We start from the raw sequence: 27,727 nt of genomic DNA, 5'->3' as shown, positions 1-27,727 counted from the left end.
AGAAGCTGAGCTGGGGACGGTCACCTCAGAGGACTGACTAGATGGGGATTTGTCTTATTTCTCTTTTGGAGCTGTTAAAAGCCCTCTTCAGGCAATATCGCCTAGACAAGGAGTGGGGATGTGTCTTTAGCCCAGCCCCCTGAAGTAAAGCAACCCAGTTTCCATAATCTGCCGAAGTTTTAGGGGAGGGTAGTACCTCTGGTGGGGGACACATGTGCTCCTTCGGTGGTAGTTTGTCCACCTTTGTTCCCCCATCCTGCACTCAGCTCCCACCTGTGGCTCCTAGAAGATGTCAGTGTGTGACAGCAGCCACATCCCAAGAACAGTAAACTGGCTGGCTAAACCAGGCGAGTGAGTTAGGGACTTCCCCTGCATGCAAAGACAGGCTCTGGCCAACTGAGCGGATAGGACTAATAGTGGGTCTAACGTCAAGAAGGTGGTTTCTGCATGTGCCGTAGAGGGAAGTAAGGGGCAGATGGGGCTAGCCAACCTAGGAAGGTAGCCTACCGAGGAGAAGGAGAACTCTGAACCTAAACCTCCGCTTTGTGGGAGAAGAAAGGGCTAAGGAGTAAATCCGGAGTGGAGTCCCTAAGGTGGTTGGATGGCACCTTGTACACTGCCTTCTGGCAACTCCTGCAGCCAAGCAGGTGCCCAACATATTGCTCTGCTTTCCTTTGGGCCACACCAGTGAGGCTGAGAGTGGGGTCTTGTCATCTGGGCAGCCTAGGGCCTCCATACACACTGTGTGGGCTTGCACCCAAAGGAGGTCACTTCAGTGCTGATAATGCAGCAGTTTGACTTCACCCTCAAGAGACACCCTCCATTGTCTCTCAAGACAAAACAGATGGCAACAACTGAGAATGGGAATAGTGTAATTCATAGTCCATGTTTTATGTATGGCTGCCAGCAATTAAGTTAATGCAGAAGTCCATCCCACCTACCTTCAGTTCTTGATCAATATAAAAGGTGTGTAGAGAATAATATTTTTTGGTTGGTTACTTCGGTGTGTTTGTTTCTTTCCTGCTGCCTGTTTTGTTGTTAGTATTAATTGCATTTAAATACCACCTTTTCCTCTAAGTTCTCCTCCTTCTCATTTAATCTCCACAATAACCCTGCAAGGTAGGTTAGTCTGAGAGGCAGTGACTGGCCCAAGGTCACCCAGTGACCTTCCTGGCTAGGTATAGCACTCAGTCTTTTCTTTACATGCTTCACTCAGCAGAATGAACATCTCAAGTTCCTGACCTACTGCCTTGGATTGGTAATGATGAATTTTATTCTCACTCAAGATGCTAGGAACTTAGAACACGTGTTTTACAACTAGGTGGACTGGAGGAAGAGGTTAGGTGGCGGCTTGGGACCAAACTGCCTAAAAGTGTGCCTTATCCATTATCAACCAGGTGGAGGGGCAGGATAGAAACTCAATAAATAAATCCATCTCAGATCCTACAAGTGGCAGGTAAGGCCTTGGTGGTGTACTAGTGGGGAGTACCCACTTGATATTGTCCTTTTCCATGGTGGTTCCCCATTTGTGAGATGTGCCTATTAAAAAATAGGACACTAAACAGGCATAGGAATGCATGCCTAAGAGCCTTGTTTCACTTTTTCAGAAAGAGAGTTTTACAGACAACTGTTGTCAGGTCAGAGCCATTTTTCTTTTATGTTAAAGCAAATTGAAATAGACAATATTATACAATAGAAGCTAGGTCCAGACAACAATGCTGCAACTGTTAATTCCTCTTCTCAAATTGTATTCATAACTGACGTGCATAAGATTGCTCTGCTTACTCAGAAGTAAGATCCAATGAGACTTACTCCGGGGCAACGGTGTAAGATGGTTGTTGCTACCTTGAGAAAATTGGATTAACAGAAAATAAAATGGTTACATTTCAGATAACTGTATGCATGCATCTAAAACTCTGAAATTCTGATTGTTCTTGTGTTTTTTATACTACTCCACATCAAATAGAGAACCTTTATTTATGGAAGAAGTACACAAAGTTAAAATGAATACCCTGAAACAAAAACCAGCACAATATTTTGGTTACATATTTACTTTACTGTAAATGGGAAAAAACCTGTGACTGAAATTTCCCCAGACAGAATTTATGGGCAGCTCATCTATCCCTCAATGTGACTGCGTCTACCCGTGTTCACTCTCTTTTAAGGAATCTTAAGATCTATTCCAGCTGGAGCAAGCCACTGGTTTTTTTTGCGAGGTCAGTCAAGGATAATTGCTATGTGTAAACAGACATCTATCCTACAGACAGACTGTTATCTAATAGCAAGCTAATACCATATAATGCTTGCATAATAGCCTAGGAAAGATTATGCTAGGAAAAGTCATAGGCCTTCGGAAATAATCTACCCTGTGAAAAGAAAAGATACCATATTCTTATCGGTACATAAACACTTGTTAACACAAAAAAGTATCAAATCACTTTTTCTTCAAACATTTGTTGAGAGCAGCTTTCTCGATTTGTTTGCTTCTGTCTTCACTTTGGATTAGGAACTTGATCTGATAACAATATAATCAAAGCAGAATACAGCTTCCATTACTTTAGCTACTTGTATGCTAATACTGCATGGAAGTTTCTCTGAATGAAGCATGCAGTCACATTTTTCTTTAAAAGTGAAATATTAACATAAAGTATCCTCTTCTTGGCATTTTGATAAAAGCTGTAAAAAAAATCATGCGCTGTATTTTTATATTGTAAACAGCACTGTGATCCTACAATGGTGGTATAGAAATTTAATAAACAACACATATTATTGCTGTTTTTTATTTTTTTATTGTATTGTTGTTGTTCCCATAATCAGAGAATAACTAAACACAACATATAGTGGGTGTCAATAAATTAAGGTTTATTCAGAGTAGATCTATTTAAAGTAATGAATGTGTTAGGTCTACTTTAAGTAAAAATTGTTTGAATCGCACCCAGTGCCTTCAAACCTGAATCCTCCTAAGTAACATATTGCCAATAAAATATACTTCAGCTAGTATTTAGGAATTGGTCAATGACTGACAGTTGTGTAAAATAAATCTGACAAAACTGCATCATCAACTGTTCTTCAGATTTATTAATGACTGAATAAAATGTGACTGGGGTATATTTCTTCTCATGGGAACATCTCATGCTACAGCCAATTGTGACTAAGGTACTATAATCTGATGTAGCTGAGAATGCAGTATGTGTCTAGTTCTTTTGAAAACACTTACACTGCTGGCTGATCCATTCACCTAGCTTACCCTCTGGAAAAATGTTAAGGGATGGGGGGGGGGGGAGAGAAAGGCAAGATCTGTCCTGCCACCTGGGTGTGTTACAGGCATGCAAGTCCCGAAGGTGACTGGGTCTTGAAGCAACATCCCAACATCCCTTAAATCTTATGTCCAAGTAGGGAACACAGAGCTCATCCCTGATTACCCCTGGGATGGATCCTGCCCAATGCCCCAACCACCACAGGAGGGCCCTTGCCAAACAAAGGCAGCTATAATTGATCTTAACAAGCCAGGTTAAGATCCTGTAGTCAGATGTCATTGCAGAATGCTGTTTTCAGCTACAAGAAGTGGAAACTAAGTTACTGTAATTTGATAGATTTAAGACCATAGTAGGTTACTACATTTTAGAAGCAGTTATATGGCATTATGTAAATTAAACACTTGCTGATACTGCCAGACATGGTTATAGTATATATACTGGTTCATATAACAGTTTGGGTTACATCAAAGGAAGGTCTTGATGCTACTACTATTCAGAATAGTTTGACATCTGCTTATTGCTAAAATGGTAATTCCAGATACTAATCCACAAAGTGCAAATTTGAGAGTTTATATGCTTCTAAAACCATTATTTTCTGAAATAATTATGGGAAGGTTACTCAAGGTCTGTTGGATAGGTCAACTGAGAAGACCACCTGACAACTCATATGCTGTTAGGTCAGTGAAAGGAAATATATCTTGGGTTGTCAGCAGGTACCGTCTGAAATAAATACTGAGAAACTGAATTAAGGTTTTAACATACCACATGGGCAGAGTGCGATACTATGATACTGAGATGGGTTAGTAATGGAGTGCTGATCTGCTGCTGCTTCAGATACAGATGAATTCTGATATTTGCAGAGGAGGGCAGCCAAGATGATAAAGGCCCTGGAAACCAAGTCTTATGAGGAATGCTTGAGGGAGTTGGGTATATTTAGCCTGGAAAAGAGGAGACTGATATGGTAGCCATCTTCAAATATCTAAAGGGCTGTTGCATGGAAGGTGGAGCAAGCTTGTTTTTTTCCTGCTCTGGAGGCTAGAACCTGAAGCAATGGATTCAAGTCATAAGGAGATTCCTACTAAACATCAAGAAGAACTTTCTGACAGTAAGAGCTGTTTGATGATGCAATTCCCTCGGGAGGTTGGATGGCCATCTCTTAGGGATTCTTTAGCTGTGATTGCTGCATTGCAGGGGGTTGGACTAGATGGTTCCTGGGGGAACTTCCAACTCTACAATTCTATGATTAGTGGTGTTTGCCAGTCTGGGGCTGATGGGAGCTGTAGTAAAAAACATATGGAAGACACCAGGTTGGCAAAGATCAGTAATAAATAGAAGTAATTGGCTCCCTATTTACAAAAGGATACTGTCTCTGCTTACATCATGTGGAGCTACAACAACTATTGCTGTCCCAAGGGACACTGACACCACAACCATTCTTTTTGAATGTCTAAAAGACTAAATATAAACTGTTAATCCTTTAGAGATTGTATGAAATGAAAACCAGGGCACCTCCCACAGGCCACACTGAAGACATATCAGTGTCATGGGAAAAATGGGAATAATCTGATAAATATTCTAAGCACTTGAAGCTGACCTAGGTTGCAGAACAGTGTTAGATGGCGGCTTAAAATTCTTTGTAAATTCTGGAAACAAATAATGGGATTCTCTGTACAACAACACGCCTAAGCATAGATAAATCCAATTGAATTGGTAGCATCATCTTGCGAAGCACCTTCTCTCTAGCATATTACTTGCATAAAGAAAGCCAGGAGTAGAAAGGTGGTCACACTGGGTGCTACCCCAAGAATATATGATGCACATCTCCTTTTCCTTTTGAAGATAATGGTAACTTAATTCTGATACTGACAACATGGATTTTATAAGCCTACTATGAACAGGAAGGGTGAATATGACTTCATACAGTTTTATATTCAGTTTCAGTGTGGTGGCTATCAGAATTGAAGCCAGCTAGAGCTCTAGGCAGTCCAAGATGATAGCTTAATCTAAATAGGAAATTAAAACAACTTAAAACACAATGCAGCCAATAATATCTCAAATATTTTATTATAGGTTTGTAAGAGGACATAATCTGAAAACTAAAATTATGTAAAACAGTTTTGAAACAATTAATTTTAAAGAATTCTATTATTTGTCATTTCAGCATTAACATAGCTGCAGGTATATATTTTAATATGATTTAATAATGGAAATACTTTACTTTAAAAATTATTTTGGGATAATCACCATAAACGCATTAAACAGCAATTAAGCTAATGTCACTTTTTGTCCTGGTTTGAAAGTTGCTCCACTGGGCCCTTTCCTCTTTGGATTGCGAAAATTATCGTAGCTAAAAAACAACAATAGTAGTGCATTACCACCAGAACTATGCTTTGTAAGAAAAATATTCAGGTGAAATCTAAAGAAGGCCAAATTCTAAGTAAAACCAGAAATACCTAAGAGGCTTCTTTGGCAAAAACATTTAAAAGTAGCAGTTAACATTTTTATTAGCATTCTTCAACTCTCTCTTCCCCATTCAGGAAAACTAACAAACAATAAACAAATTCATTATAGTTAAATAAGAATTTTAAAGTAATAACAATCAGAGCAAATAACCTATAACTAAGAAAATGTTTAACGTCCACAGAAAACTTTTTTACAACATTTGTTAACAATCACTGGCAAGCTTCAGCAGACTTCTCTTGGAAGCAGAAGCAGCTAGCAAGCCAATGTGGCATAGTGGTTAGAGTGCTGAACTAGGACCTGGGTGATCAGGGTTCAAGTTCCCACTTGGCCATGGAGCTTACTGGGTGACTTTGGGCCAGTCACTGTCTCTCAGTCTAATCTACCTCTCAGGGTTGTTGTGGGGGATAAATGAGGAGAACTATGTATGCCACCCCAAGCTCCTCAGAGGAAAAAAGGTGTGATATAAATGCAATCAATCAATCAGTCAGTCAGTCAACAGTACAAATTGCTGCCACTACTAAGGGCAACTGAGGGAGATGATAAGCATATTCCTGGACGTCACAGTGAGGAATTGGAAGCAGGAGCTGTGAGACTGGAATCATACAGCAGCACAGCTGCTGGCAGGTCAACATGACCATGACTTCAATAATCATCCCTGCTTAAAAAGGTATTTCAAACATTTTACAGTGATAGCAAATGGTGCCCACACTGACGGAAGATATTTCAAGCAATTTCCCCTCCCTTTTACAGCCCCACCCTACAAATCTGTTTCAGAGGTTCCTCTAGCACCACCATCCCCAAGCAGATTTGGGGGGTGGGCAGCCTCCCCTTTCTGCTGATGAAAGTCTTCTGTCAGTGGACAGAACACCACTGGATACAATCTTTAGGGCCCACCATTGAAAAGGAATTTAAAAGAACTTTCATATGCATTTGATAGAAAATCTCCAGCCATTTTAGACGTTTTATGTTTCAGGCTTTGGTAGCGCAGCCTCTAGGGCTCCATGTACCAGCTTCTTTCTCATACAATTTCACTGAAACCTCTCGCCACACTACACTTCAGTAAAGTCTTCAGGATGTGTAGACACCTTAAGACAGAAAATGGTATCTGTGTGGCAATAGACTAATAACAGCAACTGTTCCGGAACACGTGTGAGCATATTTCTAATATTAATAAATAATTTGTGTGATTTCCTTGACACAAGGTACTTACAGTTCAGTAAAATTATTCCAGTCGTCTTGACTAATAGATGGCTTTGTGTTTCCAAGTGCAGTTATCAGGTGAAGCTGAGTAATGCTTAAAGTGTTCTTGCTGGGTACTGATGATGGAGGAGTGACTTCCTCCTGGAAAAAAAATCACATTAAGGGAAAGTACTATAAAAGACTGTATTTCAATCCCTGATATTGACAATGGCCCAGTTGGGGCTAACTTTGATTTGCAGTAACCATAGACTAGAGACCAGACTACAATGTATACACTTATGTATACAGGCAAACTATGATTTAAGCTGTGCTTTTTCTTCCCTGCCTTCCCCAATAGGCTATCCTTTCTGCAGGTAAATTGGCATGTGTTGCTTCGTTACTATTGTTTGGCAACCCTACACAGTGTGTGTGTGTGTGGGGGGGGGGGATAGTGAAGTCAAGGAACCTCCAGCACAACGGACAACAGGCCAATTATGCAATTATTCTGTCTGCAGAGATTTCCGCTCCATGTGGCATGGTGACCTGAAGAGGAAGCACAACAAGTGTAATAACAGTTTGTCAATCAGAAAATAATACCAAACCACAGTTTGCAGAAACCATGGGCTACCAATCTGGATGTCCTGACTAACCATAGTTAAGGTCTGTAATCTATAGTTTGATGTATGTCTTAACTGAGCCAGTGAGTTTGTCTGAATGCTTCAGGACATTCTCTGAGGCTATGCTTCTTTTGAAATAGCAAAACTTTGCAGTAGTTACTATTACTACTTCTACAACAGAACATTTCTAAAGATCAAAAGAATCAACAAAAAAATGTCTTCCATACCCCATTTTTGCTTCTGTAGTTGGCCTTGATAGCATTGATTTCAGCCCTGAGTTGCTCTATCTGCTCTTGATTAAGTTCTTGATAACCTTCCTGTAAGGCTGTTCTTAGAATTGGGGGCTGATAGGATACTAAATCCTTCAGAGAGATGCTAGCTAAATCATGATTTATGGAGTTTGGTCCCGAGAAACACTGAGAACTCTGTAGAGACAAGTGGGTGGGTGGGGTAACATAATACCGTTATTATTATAGTAATCAATTTTGTGGTTACAGTTACTAATATTTCAGTTATGTTTTTCACAACAACAGTTACATCACCAAAGTTATTTATCAAGCAATATAAGCTTTAGGAAGTATTTTGTTGATCAGATAACTTATTAGTAATATGAAAGTTTAAATATGAATATGTTTCATTTCTAAATACTGTGCATTCATAAGGGATTCTCCCTGGATCAATTCTCATAGGGATGGGACAGGTCCTCATTGTTTTCCCAAAAAGACAAGGACTTGTTGCTGGTTTTGGTCAAGGAAGATTGAGTTCATATTTTAAGTTTATGTTACTCAGAATTTATATTTGTCACCCAGTACTGGCATAGATTGAATTAGCACTGTTTCTCCCCAATTACATTTAGATGCTAGAATGTTTACAGCATCAATTAAGCAAAAGCAGCCAGCTACCATTTCTGAAGCAGTTCCATTGCCGAGCTCTGATTCATAGGAGCTGCCAAAGTAAAGACGATAGATGTTGGACCTTGGATCTTCTGGAAGCAGCTCACACATCTCAAGAGAAACTAGAGATTGCTCCAAGCCTCCTTCTCCATCTCCAGCAGAATCATCTGATCCACTGCTTTGATTTAAGAAAACCATCGATGATAGACTGAGATCGCTATCTGAGCTAGAACCTATTTCCTGCGGATGGAAATTAACAAAATTAGAATTTCCAACTCCGTAGCACTTCCCTCATTCTGGATGTCTGTGTGGCTCTTTATCTTCTGGTCTTCTGGCAGGGAAGAGCTAGCAGTGTGCTGAAGTTAGCAGTGTGCTCAGGACTGCAATACATCAAGGACCACATCTCACCATATGAACAAATCAGGACCCTCATCTTCTGAGGCCCTTCTTCGTGTGCCTGCCCCACAAGAAGTTGGGAAGGTGGCAACACAAGAATGGGTCTCTTCTGTGGTGGCTCCCTGTTTGTGGAATGCTCTCCTTAGGAAGGCTGATCTGGTGCTTTCACTACATATCTTTAGGCACCAGGCAGAAACATTCTTCTTCTTTCAGGTTTTTGGCTAATTAAACAATCTATGGCCTTTTAAATTGGGGGGGGTTATTGTTTTGTTTATTACATTATGTGATTTTGTGTTTTTTAAATTGTAAACTGCCCAGTGATCCTTGGTATATAAATTTGCTGTTCAAATAAAAGCAGTCATAAATCCTTAGGCACGCTAAAATTCAGATCTCTGGATCTCATCGTACAACAATATCACAATCAAATCGCTGCACATCACCTTAACATTTCTAGGCACCACTCTTGAAAAGCCAAATTACAGTGGTACCTCGGGTTACAAATGCTTCAGGTTACAAACACTTCAGGTTACAGACTCCGCTAACCCAGAAGTAGTACCTCGGGTTAAGAACTTTCCTTCAGGATGAGAACAGAAATCGTGCGGTGGCAGCGGCGCAGCAGCAGCTCGGAGGCCCCATTAGCTAAAGAACAGTTTCAGGTTAAGAACGGACCTCCAGAATAAATTAAGTTCTTAACCAGAGGTACCACTGTAATTGGAATATTAAGTATTTTAGTGCCCAGTTTCAGATTGTGGCCAAGCTACTGGACTTCCTGCACTTTAAAATCTGCTTTGGCGTCTCCCCTGGTATGCCCATCCCCTAGATTGCTAAGCTGAGTGGCCACAAGGGAAAGAATCTTCCCATGGACCTGCATCAAATTTCTATGTCTCAGGGTTTCCAGAAGGCCATGAAGAACACTCTTTCTCAACTGGCCTTCCAAAGCATGATGGTTTGGTTGAGTTGCATTATTTTTAGCCCTGTTAAAAAATAAATAAATGGAATGTTGATGAGTTTTAGTTTAAGTCTGAAATGTTATATTACTGTATTTCCTTCGGATATTTGGAATGCAAGTCATTTGGGATTTGTTATTTGCCTGGAAAAGCAGCCTAAAATTATTAGTGAGAAAAATTTTTACCATTCAAAAATGTTATGGGTAGCAAACTCTTAAGGATTTTTAAGGAAATCCTTTAAATTTCAGTGCACTTACCTGGGGCAAGGTTGAACCAAAATTAGCATGCACGGCCTCCAATTGTGCATTATACAGTAAAGCTTTTAGGTCTGCTCCTGTGAAATGTTCTGTTTTTTCTGCCAAATGCTGAAAATCCACATCATGTGCCAGAGGGAGAGAATGACTCAGTGCTCTTAAAATTTCCAGTCGGGAAGCCTAAGGAAATTAGAAGTAACCCTGTTAATAAAATACTGATTTCTTGCCCTTAGACAGTACTTAATGTTTTGTTTTTCAGACTTCTGTGTATTTTTCCAATAAGGAAAAGGGCACTGGAGAAGGTAAAACAACATGTGGAAGGACCCAGTGATGTAAACATTATTTTGAATTTTCTATACATTTTCAAGCATCTCTTCTCAACCATAAGGGACTTGCAACTTGCTTTTTATAATAGCACGATGAGATTCTTTGGAAGCCAGATTCTGTACCCACTACCACATTCTGATCTTCTTTTTAACACACCTGTAGATCATAGAATACACACACCAATGCCTACAGACGACAGCATCAAACCTAAGATGAGAAAGGCCTGAGAGAAATCATTAGACTATGCAAGATCATTGCCTTGACATAGAATTCTACCACCACCAATCTAATAAAAAAATAAAATAGAATCAAACTTGAATCTGTTTCAAAACGACTTCATCTTATGTTCATGGAAACTCAGCCATCGAAAGCATGGAATGGACATTAATCCACATAGAAGTGAGTCTTCCTTTCAATATTTGGTACAGTGTTTTATTTCTTACCTGATCAGGATGTGGACAATACAGACACTTATCCAATCGGCCTGGTCTCAACAGAGCAGGGTCAATCAAATCAGGGCGACTAGTGGCCGCTAGTACATAAACTCCTTAGAAAAAGAAAGGGACTTTATTAATAAAATGCCAGCTTAACCTTTCCCTGGAAGAAACAGAGATGATTTGATCATTACCTTCTAAGCCTTCTACTCCATCTAGTTGAGTCAGCAGTTGATTAACAACGCGGTCAGTTACACCAGTGTTATCATGACCTCTTCGAGGAGCGAGGGAATCAAATTCATCAAAGAAAAGTATGCAAGGCTTGGCTGCCTGTGCTCTGCAATAAATACAACACAATTAGGACAAAAGGAATAAACTGACCCTGCCAAGATTGGACATGTGATATCAGCAAGTCTTGTTATTTCACACCTCCCCAACTTACACTTACTAAGCCTGTTTCTTCTCCACATTACAAATCCAGCATCTATTTTCAGCACTACTTCCAAAAACAGAATCTATCAGCAACACCATAAATCTGGATCTAACCTGTTAAATACATCTCGAACTGCTTGTTCACTTGCTCCAATGTATTTGCTGAGCAGTTCTGGTCCCTGTAAAAAAAAGAGAGAGAAAGAGAAGAATACTCTCTGCAACCTGAGCTATTTAATTAATCAATACTTATAAAGTAAAGTGTATAAACTGTGGCATAACAAAGTACTGTTTGGGCTATGGCAATTACAGACTGTTTAAAAACATTACAAAATATAGGTTTCTAAAGGAACATACCTTGAATATGAGACTGGTCCAGTAGTTTCTACTTATGATCTACTCTACTGGGATCACATTAACACTGCTTGTTAAAGAGCGGGCAGGCAGGGGGAGGGGGAGAACAAACACACAGAAGGACAGAAAGGAATTGAAACCCATTAAGTAGTGTGCCAAAAAAAAAATCTATGGCAAAAATGAAGCTACTTTGCCCAAGAGTTTAAGGTTGCTGTTTGGACTGTGTTGATTTGGACTGTAGAAAGTTGGACTATTTTCTTTAGGCTAAATACCATGGGTCATAATCCAGATGTGTTCATATTCCATATGTATGTGTGCATCACAAACAAATAAATTTACTAAAACATATGAGGGCTTCTGAAAGACAAACTGTAGCATATATTTTTTATCACTTTATTGGATTCTGACTTACGGAACACATCTTTGTATTTTCAGTTACTGCAATAAATCCTGAAAAATCTTACATTCTTACCTTGATGCTGATAAAATTCATTCCACTTTCTCGGGCAACTACACCTGCTAACAAAGTTTTCCCTGTTCCTGGAGCCCCATATAGTAAGATTCCTCTTCTTTGTCGTATGGGCAGGTTTGCAAATAATTCTGGATACTGAAAACATATGAAGTCTTTAGAAATTGTGTCTGCTTTAAAAAGTATATGATCCCTTAATAACACCTGTTTAAGAACCTCTGAGCAGGATAACTAAGTGTGAAAAATTGGATTCAGTATGCTGAAGAGGCCAGAGATCATCTTGGAGGTCTCTTAGTGCAGACTGAGGTCATGGATCCTGAGTTTCCATAGCCACCACCCACTATGAACCACCATTGGCAGGACTGGCAGCAACAGCAGCAGATATGTTCTATGCTTATTGATAATGTTTTATTATCTTGCTTTAAATGTGTATTTTATATTGGACTTTCTTTAGCAATGTTTTCTTTTGAAATGTTTAAGATTTTTATTTTTTGTTAACTTTGCTGTGTTAAATGACCACTTTTGTCATGTTTTGTTTGAAACCTTTAAGGTAATATTTTAATATCCTGTTAATTACGTTGCTTTGAGTGTATACTTGACTTTCTTCAGTAATGTTTTAAATCAGTAATGCTTTATTCTGGATTGTTTTCTTTGATGTATCAATGCCGATTGTAAATCGCTTTGAGATTTTTTTTCTTTAAAAATATTACCATAAGTGGTATAGAAATGAAATGAATAATAATAATAATAATTCATAACCCTAATCCTATTATTATTCATGTAGTTCCATAATTACTATTATGATATGCAGCATAATATCAATTTTGGCAAAATCCATATCTGTGGTGGAACCAATGAGTCACCATAACATCTCTATGCTTATTTTGAAATGTGACTAAATGCATCTATATATGTTAACATTTGCATAAGTGTTTTATCATCCACAGGTGTTGGGTGTTTTTCTGCATTTCCAGGCTTCAGTTTAGTCTGCTGGGGCATGAGCATTATGAAACAGTTCAATAATGATCAAAGAGCCATATACATATTATTGATATAAAGGTAAAGATACCCCTGACCATTAGGTCCAGTTGCGGACAACTCTGGGGTTGCGGCGCTCATCTCGCTTTACTGGCTGAGGAAGCCGGCGTTTGTCCGCAGACAGTCTTTCCGGGTCATGTGGCCAGCATGACTAAGCCGCTTCTGGCGAAACCAGAGCAGCACACGGAAATGCCCTTTACCTTCCCACCGGAGTGGTACCTAGTTATCTACTTGCACTTTGACGTGCTTTTGAACTGCTAGGTTGGCAGGAGCTGGGACCAAACAATGGGAGCTCACCCTGTTGTGGGGATTTGAACCACTGACCTTTTGATCGGCAAGCTCTAGGCTCGGTGGTTTAGACCACAGCGCCACCTGCATCCCTATTTTTGTCTATTATTCATATAGACAAAAACAAAACACACCGAGTTTTATTTCTGTGGTCATGTTCATAACTACTTCAAATGTGGTGTGTACGGATCCCTACACATATAGTGGTATACCTTCTCTACCTCATATTGACATGTTGGCTATAACAAGAAATAGTCTGCGTTCATTGAGTCCAAAGAATGCCCCATTAAACTGGAATATTTGGCACACATAAGAAGTATGCATTTTTTCACTATGCCTGATGCAAGGCAGCTGAAGATAAGGAAAATACATCCCTAGCAGCCACCGATGAAGAGGGGTGCCATTATTAACCTGGCCTCCTGGGAGTAGCACCACTGCCATGTACCAGAACGTGGCAGGATGATGCAGAACACCTGATTGGCTTCACGGATGTGCCCACGCTGTCCTGCACTGTCCCTGGGTCTGGCTGTCATGCTGCTTACAGGATGTCAGGTCTGTAGCACCGCTGCTCCCTGCTGGCAACTCCAGATAACTGCCTCCCACACTGTGCATGATCTGAGGTAGCTAAGCCACCCAGGATTCTTCGTGAACCTTCCTGCCTTAATAATCCTCAGCTGTTGCATCTTCATTCTTTCCTCAGCTCTGCGCATAACCGTCAGGGATAATCTTCTAGTTTATGCCCTTTAACATACCGTTGCTGAGAAGCTGTACCGTTCTCCTCTCCAGCTTCTGCAAACTTACATATGAATGAGAAATGGCTGTACTATGGGTGCATATTTGTCCATTTTGGTATAAGAAGCTGTCACCCCCTCAAGCCAGAACCATCAAAGGTCTGTGTTCCTACAAACACCTACCAATGGCAGACACAACTGTAAGAGAAAAATACCTTGGCAGGCAATTGGATAGTATCTATAAGCACTTGCTGTATCTCCTTGAGGCCACCAATTCTATCCCAGCCAAACTCCTGAGGCTTATGAAGGTTAACGTTTCTCAAAGATGTTGGGGTAAAACCTTCTAAAGCTTTTTGGAAGTCTGATGTTGACAGAATCAAATCTGTTAAAATGGATAAACACATTCACTTTATGATTTTTTACACCGAAATATTACATTATATTATGCACATTTTTTCTGAATACTTCATAAAATTATTATACATACCTTCTTTTTTACATGTTCCTTTGGTAGAAACACATGAGTGTACAGCACGTTCAACTAACATTGTCAGATCTCTAGCTACAAATCCTTCTGTTTCCTTTGCAATTAGATGGAGATCAAGATTACAAAACTTGTCTATATTGGAGTCAAGTTTATTTTTTATTATGGAATGAAGTATTTCATATCTTTGTCTCTGGAAAAAAAATACAGTAAATTTATCTGTAGCCTAACTTCAAAGAATTGAAGAAAAATAAGAAGACTGGGCAAATTTCAAATTAATTAAAACGGACAGATTCTGAAGAAATAATAAAATGCAGATATGTGCATTCAACATACAGTATCACATTTTATACCGAGATCTTAAACAAAATTACTGGGAATTAGATTGCATGGTTTTAAGATGCTTTGATTAAAACATAATTTATTGCTTTTACCTGATTTGGAGCCTGGATATGTTGGAAACACTGAAATATGTGAATTCCTTGAGCAGAAATCATGGAAGAATGAAGTGACTGCTCAGATAGGCTTGTGGCAATGAGTGCGATCAAACTGTGCATGGAAATAACTTCTTTTATCATATCTGTCAAAACTAGGAACAGAAATACAAATCAATTCAAACTTTATGGATTGATGGCCATATAAAATAGCAGCTACCTCTCAATTTTAGTGTTACAGAAACAGCATCTTCTTTTATTTGGGTGCATTGTCTGTTCCAATAAAGTTCCAGAAGCTTGAAATTTTCTTTGTATCAGCTGTTAATAACCTAACAAAGCACATTCCCACACTGTATCCAGAAGTATTACAGCACAAGCATATACTTATCTACTCATAAGTAAGTCCCCTGGAATTCAATAGGTTTACTTCCATATAAAGAATTACAGCTTTAATATACAAGAGCAAATCATAACCTTAACCATAACATTGTACCAAATGCTGAATATATTGTTGATAACCTGCAAATACAGATACACTATGTAGAGTTGTGCTGATTACTAAGACTATGCAAGTGCTGGATTATGCTGTTTCTTTCAAAAACATTCAAAAGCTAAAGATCAATATTACTTGGGCCAGGGCACATTCCCAGAGGTGGCTATTCTTTTTAGCCCGGGGGCTGCATGGCAGCAGTGGGTGTAGCAAAAAGAACAGCCATGGCCATTGCATACTCTTTCACACACATATCAGAGCACATCTAAAAACAAGCAACAGAGCTCCCCATTCTGCAGTTGATCCGTGCAGATCAAGAGGAGCAGGGAATGTGGTTTTCTCCACATTGCGTGGAAAATTCATTTCAAAGTTTAAAATATTGCTAGCTTTCATGAAGCTATGAACAACACATTGTGATCTATTCAGGACCTTGCAAAGGTCAGATGTTTCCAATCACAGGACAGTTAAAGCAAAAACAACTCAGTAATGGTTGGTAAACCATTACCATGAGCAAGGCGAGTACTCTGGACAGCTTCAGGACTGTTCTCATGCTCCGGAGCAAGGGGTACTCCAACTATGTGATCAAGGTCATCTAGCAAAACAACAGATGGTTGTTTCCATCCTGCCTCTAGAAAAACTTCTTCCAGTTTTTTCCGTATGTTTTCTAATCTCTTTCCTGAAAAACAAATATAGTGATTAGAACGACACAGAAGAAAAATGTGCCAACTTCCAATACAATCTATGATTTGGCAAGATTATGGGTCAGAGACTAGCTTGTATATGACATTTTCATTATACCAAGAGGTCTTAAAATTACCCTATTGTGGACCTCCTTTAAGATATTTCCTATCTTCTATCTGCTGAACATATAAGGAAAGCTGGTGCAGAATAATATAATTCACTAGTCTGAATCACTCTGCTGCCATAAACTCACAGAATGGTCACAGGCAAGCCATTCTCTCAGTCTCAGTCCTCCATCAGCAATATGTGATGAATACACTAGCCTATTTTACATAAATAAATAAAATAAAGTGAGTTCAGTGGGACTTTTCCCCAGTTAAGTGTGCACAGGACTGCATCTTAATTGACACAAAATGAAGTAGTACAAACATCAGAGACATAATACATAATAATATAAATAGATCACATATTTCAAACTGGGGTGAGGTGGGCAGAGGAAAGAGGGAAGAAAGACCCAGACAATATTCTTGATGCTGCTTTTGAAATAGATTTTTTAAAACAGGAAGGTTCTGGCTCCTACTTGCTTATGTGACCAATCTAATAACAGCAAGGCCTAAAATGTGAATATTAAACCAGTGGGGTGGGACTCAGGGTTTGGGCATAAGACCCAAGTTCAAACGTACTGGGTGGCTACAGAGAAGACACATTTTCAATATAGCCCAAACTCTTACCAGTTGTTGCTATGATAAACAAAAACACTAGGAATAGTATTTATTTAATTATATGTGTTAGTTGCTTTTCTCACAAAATGACCCAGAGCAACTTACATTAAAACCAAATAGAGAACTTCCAATAAAAATCTAAAAACAAAACTGAACAGATAAAACAGATCAGGACTTGCTGATCTCACCCAACTAAAAGGGGCCACAATGCCGCCATTAAGACAAAAGGATTCACCTGGTGCCCAAAAACAGATAAGGGTGGCGCTAGGCATGTCTCCCTGGGTAGAGCAGACCACAAGTTGGGAGTCACTGAAAAGGTCTGATCTAATTAACTTGGTAACTTACCCTTTTAGTTTAATTGTATTCTGAACATCCTACAAGAAGGGAGACAGTTGTATCCATTACCTCTTAAAGCTTTGCAGTCAACTACTTCCACATGGGCATCCAGTCTATCAAATGCTTCTTTGCAGATGGCTTTTGCTAAAGTTGTCTTGCCACTTCCCTGTAAAATAAATCAGGGCTAAAAACTCCTAAAATAATACCCAGATTGAAAAACTATCAAAGTTTGCTACTATGGGTTTTCTATTTCTGTAATATTTAACCTGATGGTGTAAAATCATGAAGATTCAAAGCAATCTGTTCAAGTCTACCAGATCCAATGTTTATTTATAGCCCTTGGGAAAACAAATCGTCTATGTGTGCATGCACATAGAGTGATCCAAGGGTGGAGGGAAAGAAGCATGCAGATGGAGGAATTTCCATGGCACTCTCTCAAAATTCTAAATGTACTCACATGCTCAGAAAGATTGACAACCACTTGAATTGGACTAATGATAAAACCCAGAATTTATTGGGTGCTAAAACAGAGAAATGTAAAAGTGTTACCTTTGCTCCAGTAATCAGGATACCTCCACTGCATAGCCCTGCAGATATGGGAGCTAGCTTTTGAGACAGTGGTCGTTTCAAAAGGCTGTGAGATACATGCTTCAAAGAAGATACTGCTAAATTATCAACTCCTCTGCAATGGAAATGTTAACAGAATTGAGTGCCCTCTCAATGTACTGTAGTCAAATTCAATCGTATAAAATTAAAAGCTTGGCTATTTTAGAGTACTCTCTGTCTTGATTATTTATAGAACTGTAGCCAATGACCCAGTTGCAATATTTGCTACTGTACTGCACACAATGGCGGCAACTGCAGAATAATGTCTGCCATTAAGAATGTCAAACATTCATTTTGAAAAAGTTTCCATGTATGTGAAGAAATAATCCTGCATACAACTTCACTATTTGCTGCACCCCATTTTATGTGTGTTCAGATAGACCAACCACACCAGCAAAACCTGTATTAGAGGGCACAGGTGTGCCAAATACTTGCCCAATTTCTGAGTCATGAGATTAGAACTATATGTGTGTTTAAATCTTGACAGTACTCTACGGCTAATCTAATGTCCTCTTTAGCTACGACGTTATTGACATCTAACATGCTTCATATTTATATTACACATTTAATATTTATTTTTGCACAGCTTTTTATTGTTGATTTTTTTATTCTAATTTGTGATAGTATTAAAATGTCTCACCCCAAACAGTTCAGACCAAACCATGGAAGAAGCTGCTCACAAGAAGATTGTGCACCACTGCCATTGGCTACTGAGGTCACAGGATGTACCAGAACCTACACAAAAGAAGACAGTCACTATTTAGAAGTGAGGGTGCCTTTTTAGAACATGCTGTCTGTCTGTCTGTCTGTGTGTGTTTGTGGATGAGTAGAGAAATACTAATACATACGCCAATAAAATTCAGAATGGGATTTTACTGTAAGAAATCACATAGAAGAAACTTGTCTCCCAAGAAGCTCAGGATTGTAGTGGGTTTGTCCTTTGGATAAATAGCCAAATAGTATCTAATTACTACACTACATTTAAAATACCAAGTGATTTTCAGATTTCCTTGTATTCCAAGTTCATCCAGACTCTATGGCAGCCTTCCCCAACCCAATACTCTCCAGAAGTTTTGAACTACAACTCCCAGCAGTCCCATTCAGCATGGCCAATGGTCAAGGGCAGTAGGACCTGTAGTCCAAAACATCTGGTTGGTTAGTAGAAGCAGGAAAGCTGCTGTACAGTTTTCACTCCATCAATTCTACAATGAAAATTAAAGTTGTCATTACAATATAGAAAACTGAAAATTAGAAAACAATAAACACACTTCAAAAATCAGGAAGTGAGAGAACTACAAGCTTGCTTTGGAAGATGGGGGCAGGTTACTGCAAAACCGTTCTTTAATGTTCTAAGGGAACTTGAATTTATCATCCAATTATGTTCATTGTGACTGAATTTATGAACAGATTATCACAAGAGTCTCCTCTCCTGCAATGCTTCATGTACAATGAGTCAAAAACCAAAACGAATACAAAAGATACCCTAATAAACAGAATTGCACTGTTGATATAATTTAAGTTATTGGATACCTGAAATAAGTGATATTTACTTGCATATTTGTCTTCTGCAACAAGCTGGGACTCAGGATGTAAATATTTTTTGCCGTCTCCTCTTCAGAAGTAATGACACTGAGGACAAAGTCCTCCATACCTTTCAAAACATAATGGACACATCAATTTGCGTCTGATACAAAATAGTAAATTTTAATACCTTGTAGATCTTGTATTATACACTAGCTCATACAAAAGGGTTTCAATGTGTATGTAAGTATTTTTGTGGCTAAAAGCATTGATTACACTTTGATTCACTGGCAAAGACCCATTTAATGGTTGACCATAGGTGAGAGTATGGATCTTTATTTATTGGAAGCACCTTTATTTAAATACAATACTTAAGTAACAGATTGAAAAGACAATGATAAATAACTAATGATTTTAATTAGTGATTTAAAAAAAATTAATCAAATATATTTTCATAATTGGGTAGAAATATATTCACAATCACTGCTAAGGGCAGTTCAGCTTACCATCTTTAAGCGCTAATTGTATATCATTCGTGCCTGCTATTAGCAAGGGAAGTTTGCTATAATCCTCTATCCACAAATTAAAGGCATTTTTAATTTCATCGTCACTGATATCTTTATTCTAAAATGAAGAAAGGATGAGAAGCATTGTTAGTTCAGTAAATATTCCTAACACTTTCACACAATGAACATTTGCTCATTCAAGTATACAAGGGTCAGAAGTGCTAAGAACTGAGGCAAGTCATTATCTGCGGATCTACTAGTGGCCCCAGTTTTATCCAAATTATGATTATCTTCTTTATTATTTCCTAAGGAAAAATCTATACTGAAAAAAAAGTTTAAATATTTAATTTTATAGTGTTCAAGCTCTTAATTGTATATGCAATAACCATTTTAGTTCACTTGTGACATTACTGCTCCTCAACAGTCTAAATCAGGGGCTAGCAACCTTTTTCAGCTGTCCACCATCCCTCAGACCATGTGGTGGGCCAGGCTATATTTGGGGGGGAATAAGAACTATGCCCCACAAATAACCCAGAGATGCATTTTAAATAAAAGCACACCTTTTACTCATGTAAAAACACAAGGCAGGCCCCACAAATAACCCAGAGATGCATTTTAAATAAAAGGACACATTCTACTCATGTAAAAACATGCTGATTCCTGGACCGTCTGCGGGCCAGATTTAGAAGGTGACTGGGCTGTTTCCAGCCCCTGGGCCTTAGGTTGCCTACCCCTGGTCTAAATAAACTCCTTATATTCTTATGAAGAACTGGTAACCATAGGTTGATAATGCCTTTGGAATAAATTGCCTCAAATAATAGCATAATGCAATATGAATTTCACCAACTTGTAAAGACACATGGAAGCAGCTTAACAACTAATTACAGTCAAGAATGCAAACTCACTAAAGATTTTTTGGGATACAATCTAATAGATGATGGAATTTTAGGATCCAACTTCAGTGATGTGATTCTAACAGCTGAATGCATTTCTATGTGTAGTTTCTCTCTCAGCCCTTCTGGTATCTGAAATAAAGTTAAGAAAAACAAGAAATATGAAAGAATAAATGCTGAAGACTATTCTACACATTTCACACTTCAAAGGTACCGTATTTTGCGCCCCATAAGACGCTCCGGCCCATAAGACGCACCTAGTTTTTTGGGGGGGAAATAAAGGGAAAAAATTATTTCCCCCCCAGGCGCGGGGCTGGGGCAGCCCGAGCTTCCCCCGACCCCAGCCCCCAAACAGGCAGCTCTCTGCAAGCCGTGGGAGCCCAGCGGTGGTTCCCGCTGCTTGAGGAGAGATCCGCGAAGCCTGGACGCGCTGGGATCAGCGCGTGCAGGCTTCGGGATGCCGGCAACTCTCCCCAAGCAGTGGGAACGTTCCCGCTGCTTGGGGAGAGATCCGCGAAGCCTGCGCGTGCTGGGATCAGCGCGCGCAGGCTTCGGGATGCCTGCAACTCTCCCCAAGCAGTGGGAACGTTCCCGCTGCTTGGGGAGAGATCCGCGAAGCCTGCGCGTGCTGGGATCAGCGCGCGCAGGCTTCGGGATGCCTGCAACTCTCCCCAAGCAGTGGGAACGTTCCCGCTGCTTGGGGAGAGATCCGCGAAGCCTGCACGTGCTGGGATCAGCGCTTGCAGGCTTCGGGGTGCCTGCAACTCTCCCCAAGCAGTGGGAACGTTCCCGCTGCTTGGGGAGAGATCCGCGAAGCCTGCGCGTGCTGGGATCAGCGCTTGCAGGCTTCGGGATGCCTGCAACTCTCCCCAAGCAGTGGGAACGTTCCCGCTGCTTGGGGAGAGATCCGCGAAGCCTGCACGTGCTGGGATCAGCACTTGCAGGCTTCGGGATGCCTGCAACTCTCCCCAAGCAGTGGGAACGTTCCCGCTGCTTGGGGAGAGATCCGCGAAGCCTGGACGCGCTGAGGTCAGCGCTTGCAGGCTTCGGGATGCCTGCAACTCTCCCCAAGCAGTGGGAACGTTCCCGCTGCTTGAGGAGAGGTCCGCGAAGCCTGGAGAGCGAGAGGGGTCGGTGCGCACCTACCGCTCTTGCTCTCCAGGCTTCAGCGAAAGCCTGCATTCGCCCCATAAGACGCACCCACATTTCCCCTTCATTTTTGGAGGGGGAAAAGTGCGTCTTATAGGGCGAAAAATACGGTATATCCACCATGGTTGTACTTGAAGTTTGTATAACTTAAGAATGACTTAATTTTTTATGATTTCAAATGTACCTGAAGATTTCAAATACCCTGACTATCCATCAAATGTAATTTAAGCCTCCTCAGTTTCAGTTAGTAAGGGAGTATAATGATTTCAATTAAATAAAACAAACCAGACAAGTATATTTTTTAAAAAGAAGAGATGGTTTGAAACTGTATGTTGGGCTCCACCCAGAGTGGCTGGGGCAACCCAATCAGATGGGTGAGGTACAAATAACTTATGAATTATTATTGTTGTTATTATTATTTTCAGAATAGATCCTATTGAAGTTAATGGAACTATTATAAGACAACTATTGTGGCTTGGAGATGGTACCACTGTGATCCTGTGGACACTTCTTTAAAAATAATCCACTATAATCTGTAGATTTTATTTCCAAGTAACCATTTAAAAAAATGTAATATTAAGCAACGATTCAACACTTGACTTAAAATCTTTAATCTTCTGTAGGCTTCTGAAATTGGACTAACCCAAACTCTTCCGACATGCAGTTGTTCCATGTTGTTATTACATATTATAGCACTCTTTAGATCCTCAAATCCATTCCATATTATTTGTACAATAGATATCTCATTGGATTCTTGACTTTTACTAGGGCTGGATTGCTTTTTGTCTTCTCCATTGATCATCTGTTTTTCTTTCTTTGACATTACATTCTGCTTTGACTCTTGATGCTGCTGTCTTGGAGAGAGCAGTGTAGTGATTTTCCCGTAAGACACTTTAATATTAGCTTCTAAAGCAGGGAATTCTAGATTCCATGGAAATACATGAATGGCGTTGCATTTCTGAAACGTACATGTTGCCAATGTATTTTGCACACTGGGGGGCTGAATCTGGCATACTCTGAAAACAGAATCCATGTGAATCAAGTTTAGCAGCCCATCTTTGGCAGCATTCAGTTCACCTGTGTCACGAGAAGCCTCCTGTTCTTTGTCAGAGGAGAAAATGTTCCCAATTAAATTCCATATGTTTGGCAGGACGCTTGCAGTTAATGACGCCTTTGCATCTGGCTTAGGCTCTTGGACTCCCGTATTTAAATTAGTTTCTTTGGCACATGATTCCTCAGTTGTTGCTCTTGAATCCAACATGGTTTTAGGAACATTGTCCTGTAAGATGTCACGTTTTGTGGAAGGCAGCATGGTGGAACTTCCTTCATACTGACGTACTTTGGGGCGTATGAAAAGCTCTGTACGAGCTTCCAGTCTCCCGTAAAGAGCAGCAGGTTTTAGAGTAACTGGAATTAAAGAAGGCCAAGTTAATACACATGCCACCTTACAATTATTCCTGCAATGTTGTAGGAAGACTTGCATGAACACTTACCAATCTGGATATAAATACAAGTGTGTTGTTCTACCCACACTGGGAAGACAGCTTTGGGAAACACTATTCGAATTTGGTCAAGAAGATGGCTTTCAAGTGAGAAAGCATGCAGCTCCTACAATACATTGCAGAAGGTTAGAAAACATTTCATATTAGAACTCAATTGTGTTTCATAATGAAATTTGTATACTAAACTGGATCTGAACCATAAGGAAAACAACAAGAGGAAACACTCAGAATAAACATTAGAAGTGGGGGGGAGTGGGAGAGGACAGGAATGAAGAACACCACCCTGTTTAAAAGCATTAGGAGAGCTAAATAATTTAAATTTCTGTATTACCAGGATCTCCCAATCATCGGCTGAGAGGGGTTCCACTTCTACTTGCTGACAGGACAAGACTTGAGAACAGGGCTCGAGGAAGATCTGCCAGACAATAAACCTTTTTGAAAAAATACTCTCAATATATTTACATAAACAATGCAGTGGAGATGAAGTGAGTCATGGAGTTGCTGACAATGGGGATGAACCACAAGCACTTGCATGTAACCAAATTGCATTATAAGTTTTTCACCATTTATTGTTCAGCAGTATTGCTTGTTCCCCTTGGAAAATCAACAAACCATTTCCCAGTTTTCCTTTAAAAAGCAGTTTGCGACTTGGTTCAGGACATTGTCAAATGCTAAAAGGTTGGATAGAAGACACTTTTACATGTTCATGTTCATGAAACAATCAACTCACTAAATATGAACAAATCACCCTGATATAGAACAGCTGTAATTTATGCATGGAAACAGCTCTCAATGTTATATATTTATTGATTAGGTTCATGCTGTGCCAGGCAAGGTAAGGGGAATCCCAGCTTTTAGAACCAGGGGTTGTGCTGGTTTCAAACAAGTACTTTCAAACAAGCTTTCAAACAAGTACTTTCAGTTCTGATAAACTTTTGGGGAGAGGGAAGGCTGATTCCAGTCACTGCTGTTTCCCATCACAGATCGTAACTGGCAAAACTAGCAGTACTCTCCATCTGTCATTGAGATCTTTGCACACAGCTGCCTTTGCACAGCTGAATACAAAGAACCTGAAACTGGGGCCTGCATATTTTGCAGATACAAAGCAAACAAAAATGTACAAATGAATAGAAGCCATAGAAAAACACTCATTTCAAAAGTTACTTGCTCTATATTTTTGTCCAATTTTCAGTATTACCCTAAATGTTAAACACCAGCTCCTGCAATTCAGGTTTGTGAACCCTTATTTGCAAAAGCTTTACTAAAAACAATTTTGACATTACTCAGTAGACAGATGGAGACCAATGATTATGAAATATATTTGCCTAGTTTAATATTGTAGTCCAGGCAAGAAAATAAAAATCGACATTCCAAACCTGTTGCCCATCTTTGATGCCAAGTTTCTCTGCAAGTTGTCTGTTCATTTCTACAACATTTCCAGCATGCTGACCACAATGTCTGATTTCTGTCCAGCCCAAGAAAACAGGCTGATTGCCCCAAGACGCTTTCACAGCTTGGTCCTGTTAATGCCACAGAAAACAGATAGATGTTAAATAGCATAGCAGCCCGTAGTACCCATAATTCTTTTTCCAGCTATCTATATGTGAGAGCGCAAATAGCATCAAGAATTATTCAGCAAAGGGAAACTTTATATGACACATTTCTGTACAGAATTCTTATTTACAGGATATTAATCTTGTAGAAAACATACATTATTTTGTAACACTAATGTGATTAGTGTATCTTTTATGTTCGAGCAAATAAGTAAATGCAAGAGCTGTTTGACAGTGGAACAGACTTCCATGACAGCTGGCGGACTCTCCGTCCTTGGAGATTTTTAAGAGGTTGTATGGCTATCTGTCATGTACGATTTAGTTGAGATTCCTGCATTGCAGGGGGTTGGACTAGATGACCCTCAGGGTATCTTCCAACCGTACAATTCTATGATAAAAAATTGATTTTTTGGGAATGCTAATGAAATTAGTGCAGTCCTGTGTTTGATTGGATGCATGTGCTGAGCTTTTCTATGAATGGGCTCCCTCATCTACTTCAATTGAGAAAACGACCCATGTGTCCAAAGAGATGTCTACAAAGACAGTCAGATCCCTCTACTGAAACAAATGGAAGAATTGCTGTGGTTGGTGGAGTTCCACAAACTCTGAAGACTTTGTACCCAACTGTTGAACCAGGCCAACAGTCTTGCAGTTTGTAAACTCATCATGTAAAGGTAAAGGTACCCCTGCCCGTACGGGCCAGTCTTGCCAGACTCTAGGGTTGTGCGCTCATCTCACTCTATAGGCCGGGAGCCAGCGCTGTCTGCAGACACTTCCGGGTCACGTGGCCAGCGTGACAAGCTGCATCTGGCGAGCCAGCGCAGCACACGGAACGCCGTTTACCTTCCCGCTGGTAAGCGGTCCCTATTTATCTACTTGCACCCAGGGGTGCTTTCGAACTGCTAGGTTGGCAGGCGCTGGGACCGAACGACGGGAGCGCACCCCGCCGTGGGGATTCGAACCGCCGACCATGCGATCGGCAAGTCCTAGGCACTGAGGTTTTACCCACAGCGCCACCCGCGTCCCACAACTCATCATGTAGAAATTCCAAATGCTTTTCAGCCCTTATTTCATACGAACATGTACGTTTTATACAAGGATTCCCAACACCAATATACTGCAATGGCAAAACACCTAACAATGTTGCAGGAGGTGTTAATGACAAGAGAACATTATGAAACTCTGCCTTCATCTACAAAGATGTATGTACAGTTCATTTCAGGGGTGAGGAACATGAGACTCTTTGCCTAATTTTATGCAAGTGGGAGGTGACTGGAGAAAAGAAGGGTGGATGGGGTGGCAGGAAGAGAGGGAGATAAAATGGACGGAGTGATGGAGTAGGGGAACCCTCTGCAAGTGAACAATTCAGACTTCTGGCAAGGGTAATATATATGGGGAAGAAAGATGCTACAGAGGCCACTAACAGGCAACAGTGAAGCTTAACAAGCCTGACCAATATCCTCCATGAATCAAGGGTGTACCACTGAAAGTGCATTAGTTACCCATGTTTTATATCTTTTTTGGCTACTATTGATTTTAATAATCTTTTAAACTGTTTTTATTGAGAACATTTATTTAGACGCAGAAAGCATATTTTTGTTCCTTTATGAAGCAAGCAGATAAATTCAATAATTTGAGTTTTAAATTAATTTCAATGTCAGTAGTCCATTTCAAGAATATCTGCAAAAATCATTTCACATAATTCTTCTTTGCACTGAAGTTAAGACTTCGTCCCACTAGTGTTACCAGGACCCTTACAGAAGAGCACCTCCTAATTTGATGTAGCAGCTGCTGTACCCTATATAAGGTAAAGGGGGGGGGTGTTCAACCCGTGTGCGCATGTCTGTGAAAGAGAGCAACAGTGTCAGATATGGGACACCTGTTCCTTTACAAACTGTGGGAAGCTAAAGAAAGGATGCCAGGTTCTCTCACTCTTAAAAACTGCAGTGGCGACATAATGAGCATGACATAACAAGAACCTTTAATTTTGTGTTCTTCTACCTTCTGCCCTGCGAATAAAGTCTCTCACAGGCCCCATTGTATCCTGAACCCAGTCACCTGAGAACCACACCCCACAGCGCCAAGAGGGCAAAGAGGATTCCCCCGAGCCCCCCATTCCCCACTGCTGCCATAGCAACGGGACGCCAGGACGCTGGCAAGGCTGACGAGAAAGAAAGGGGGCGACTGAACGTCGCCAGAAGACGACGAGGAGAGCAAACGTGTGAACGAGACGGCTGCCCACGTTAGCATAGCGACATGACATGGGGGGGGGGGGAGGCTGGCTGAGGAGATAGAAAAGGCCCTCAGACAAACGAGCCAGAGCGAATTCCCATGATCCTCTCTGCCCGGATAAAGCCACCCTCCCCCGCGTTCCTGTACCTGCTGCAGACGGAGGCTGGAAGCCAAGCCAGGCGGCAGGTGCAGGAAGCAGTCCCGGGCGCCGCTCAAGGAGACGCTCGCCGTGGCTGCCCCGGGGCCTCCCACCCCCCACATGGCAGGCGCCGGCCCTGCGACCGCGCGGAGCCCCGTGCGGCTCGCGCTAAGGGCCGCAGGACATGTACTTGCTGCTGCTGCCGCCGCTGTTCCTTCCTGCTTCTCGAGCGGCCCACCCTCTTTGCCCGCTCGCTGTGATTGGCTGAAGCGGTTCGGTCCCTTGTTTTGTTTCCTGGTTCGGCTCAACTTTCACCCGCTTACCCCAGCCTTCCAATGAGAGCGCGTTATACCTGATTTAGCTCTACCGGATTGGTTGTTTTTGTGGGAGGGGGGCGGGGAGA

At 40.6% G+C, this 27,727-nt stretch overlaps 1 protein-coding gene and 1 long non-coding RNA gene across 4 annotated transcripts; one reads left to right on the top strand and one right to left on the bottom strand.

Moving 5' to 3' along the window:
* Positions 1 to 5,302: 5,302 nt before the first annotated feature.
* Positions 5,303 to 27,578, bottom strand: PEX1 (peroxisomal biogenesis factor 1). 3 transcript variants are annotated; one of them, XM_081164015.1, is made up of 24 exons: positions 27,333 to 27,578; positions 24,777 to 24,920; positions 23,732 to 23,815; positions 23,392 to 23,506; positions 22,542 to 23,305; positions 20,762 to 20,881; positions 19,857 to 19,974; positions 19,380 to 19,480; positions 18,470 to 18,564; positions 17,773 to 17,905; positions 17,293 to 17,389; positions 15,990 to 16,160; positions 14,995 to 15,149; positions 14,564 to 14,753; positions 14,292 to 14,458; positions 12,023 to 12,157; positions 11,314 to 11,378; positions 10,962 to 11,104; positions 10,777 to 10,880; positions 10,010 to 10,186; positions 8,419 to 8,649; positions 7,744 to 7,941; positions 6,931 to 7,061; positions 5,303 to 5,604 (listed from the first exon to the last, which is right to left on the bottom strand). In XM_081164015.1, the coding sequence occupies exons 1-24, from the start codon at positions 27,444 to 27,446 to the stop codon at positions 5,523 to 5,525; spliced, it is 3,834 nt and encodes a 1,277-aa protein (XP_081020141.1). In that variant the 5' UTR covers positions 27,447 to 27,578; the 3' UTR covers positions 5,303 to 5,522. The 3 variants fall into 3 exon arrangements, with proteins under 3 accessions (XP_081020141.1, XP_081020139.1, XP_081020140.1); XM_081164013.1 differs by lacking the exon at positions 27,333 to 27,578 and adding an exon at positions 27,012 to 27,218; XM_081164014.1 differs by lacking the exon at positions 27,333 to 27,578 and adding an exon at positions 26,955 to 27,030.
* Positions 7,068 to 22,370, top strand: LOC308569852. Its single transcript, XR_014000898.1, has 3 exons — positions 7,068 to 7,559; positions 10,496 to 10,732; positions 22,324 to 22,370. It is a non-coding gene; the product is annotated as an uncharacterized lncRNA (long non-coding RNA).
* Positions 27,579 to 27,727: the final 149 nt, after the last annotated feature.

The sequence above is a fragment of the Podarcis bocagei genome (genome assembly GCF_964188305.1).
Source record: "Podarcis bocagei genome assembly, chromosome: 12".
In the NCBI taxonomy this organism is placed as follows: domain Eukaryota; kingdom Metazoa; phylum Chordata; class Lepidosauria; order Squamata; family Lacertidae; genus Podarcis; species Podarcis bocagei.
Note: the sequence above shows the minus strand (reverse complement) of the source record. Positions and strands in the feature narration are given on the sequence as shown.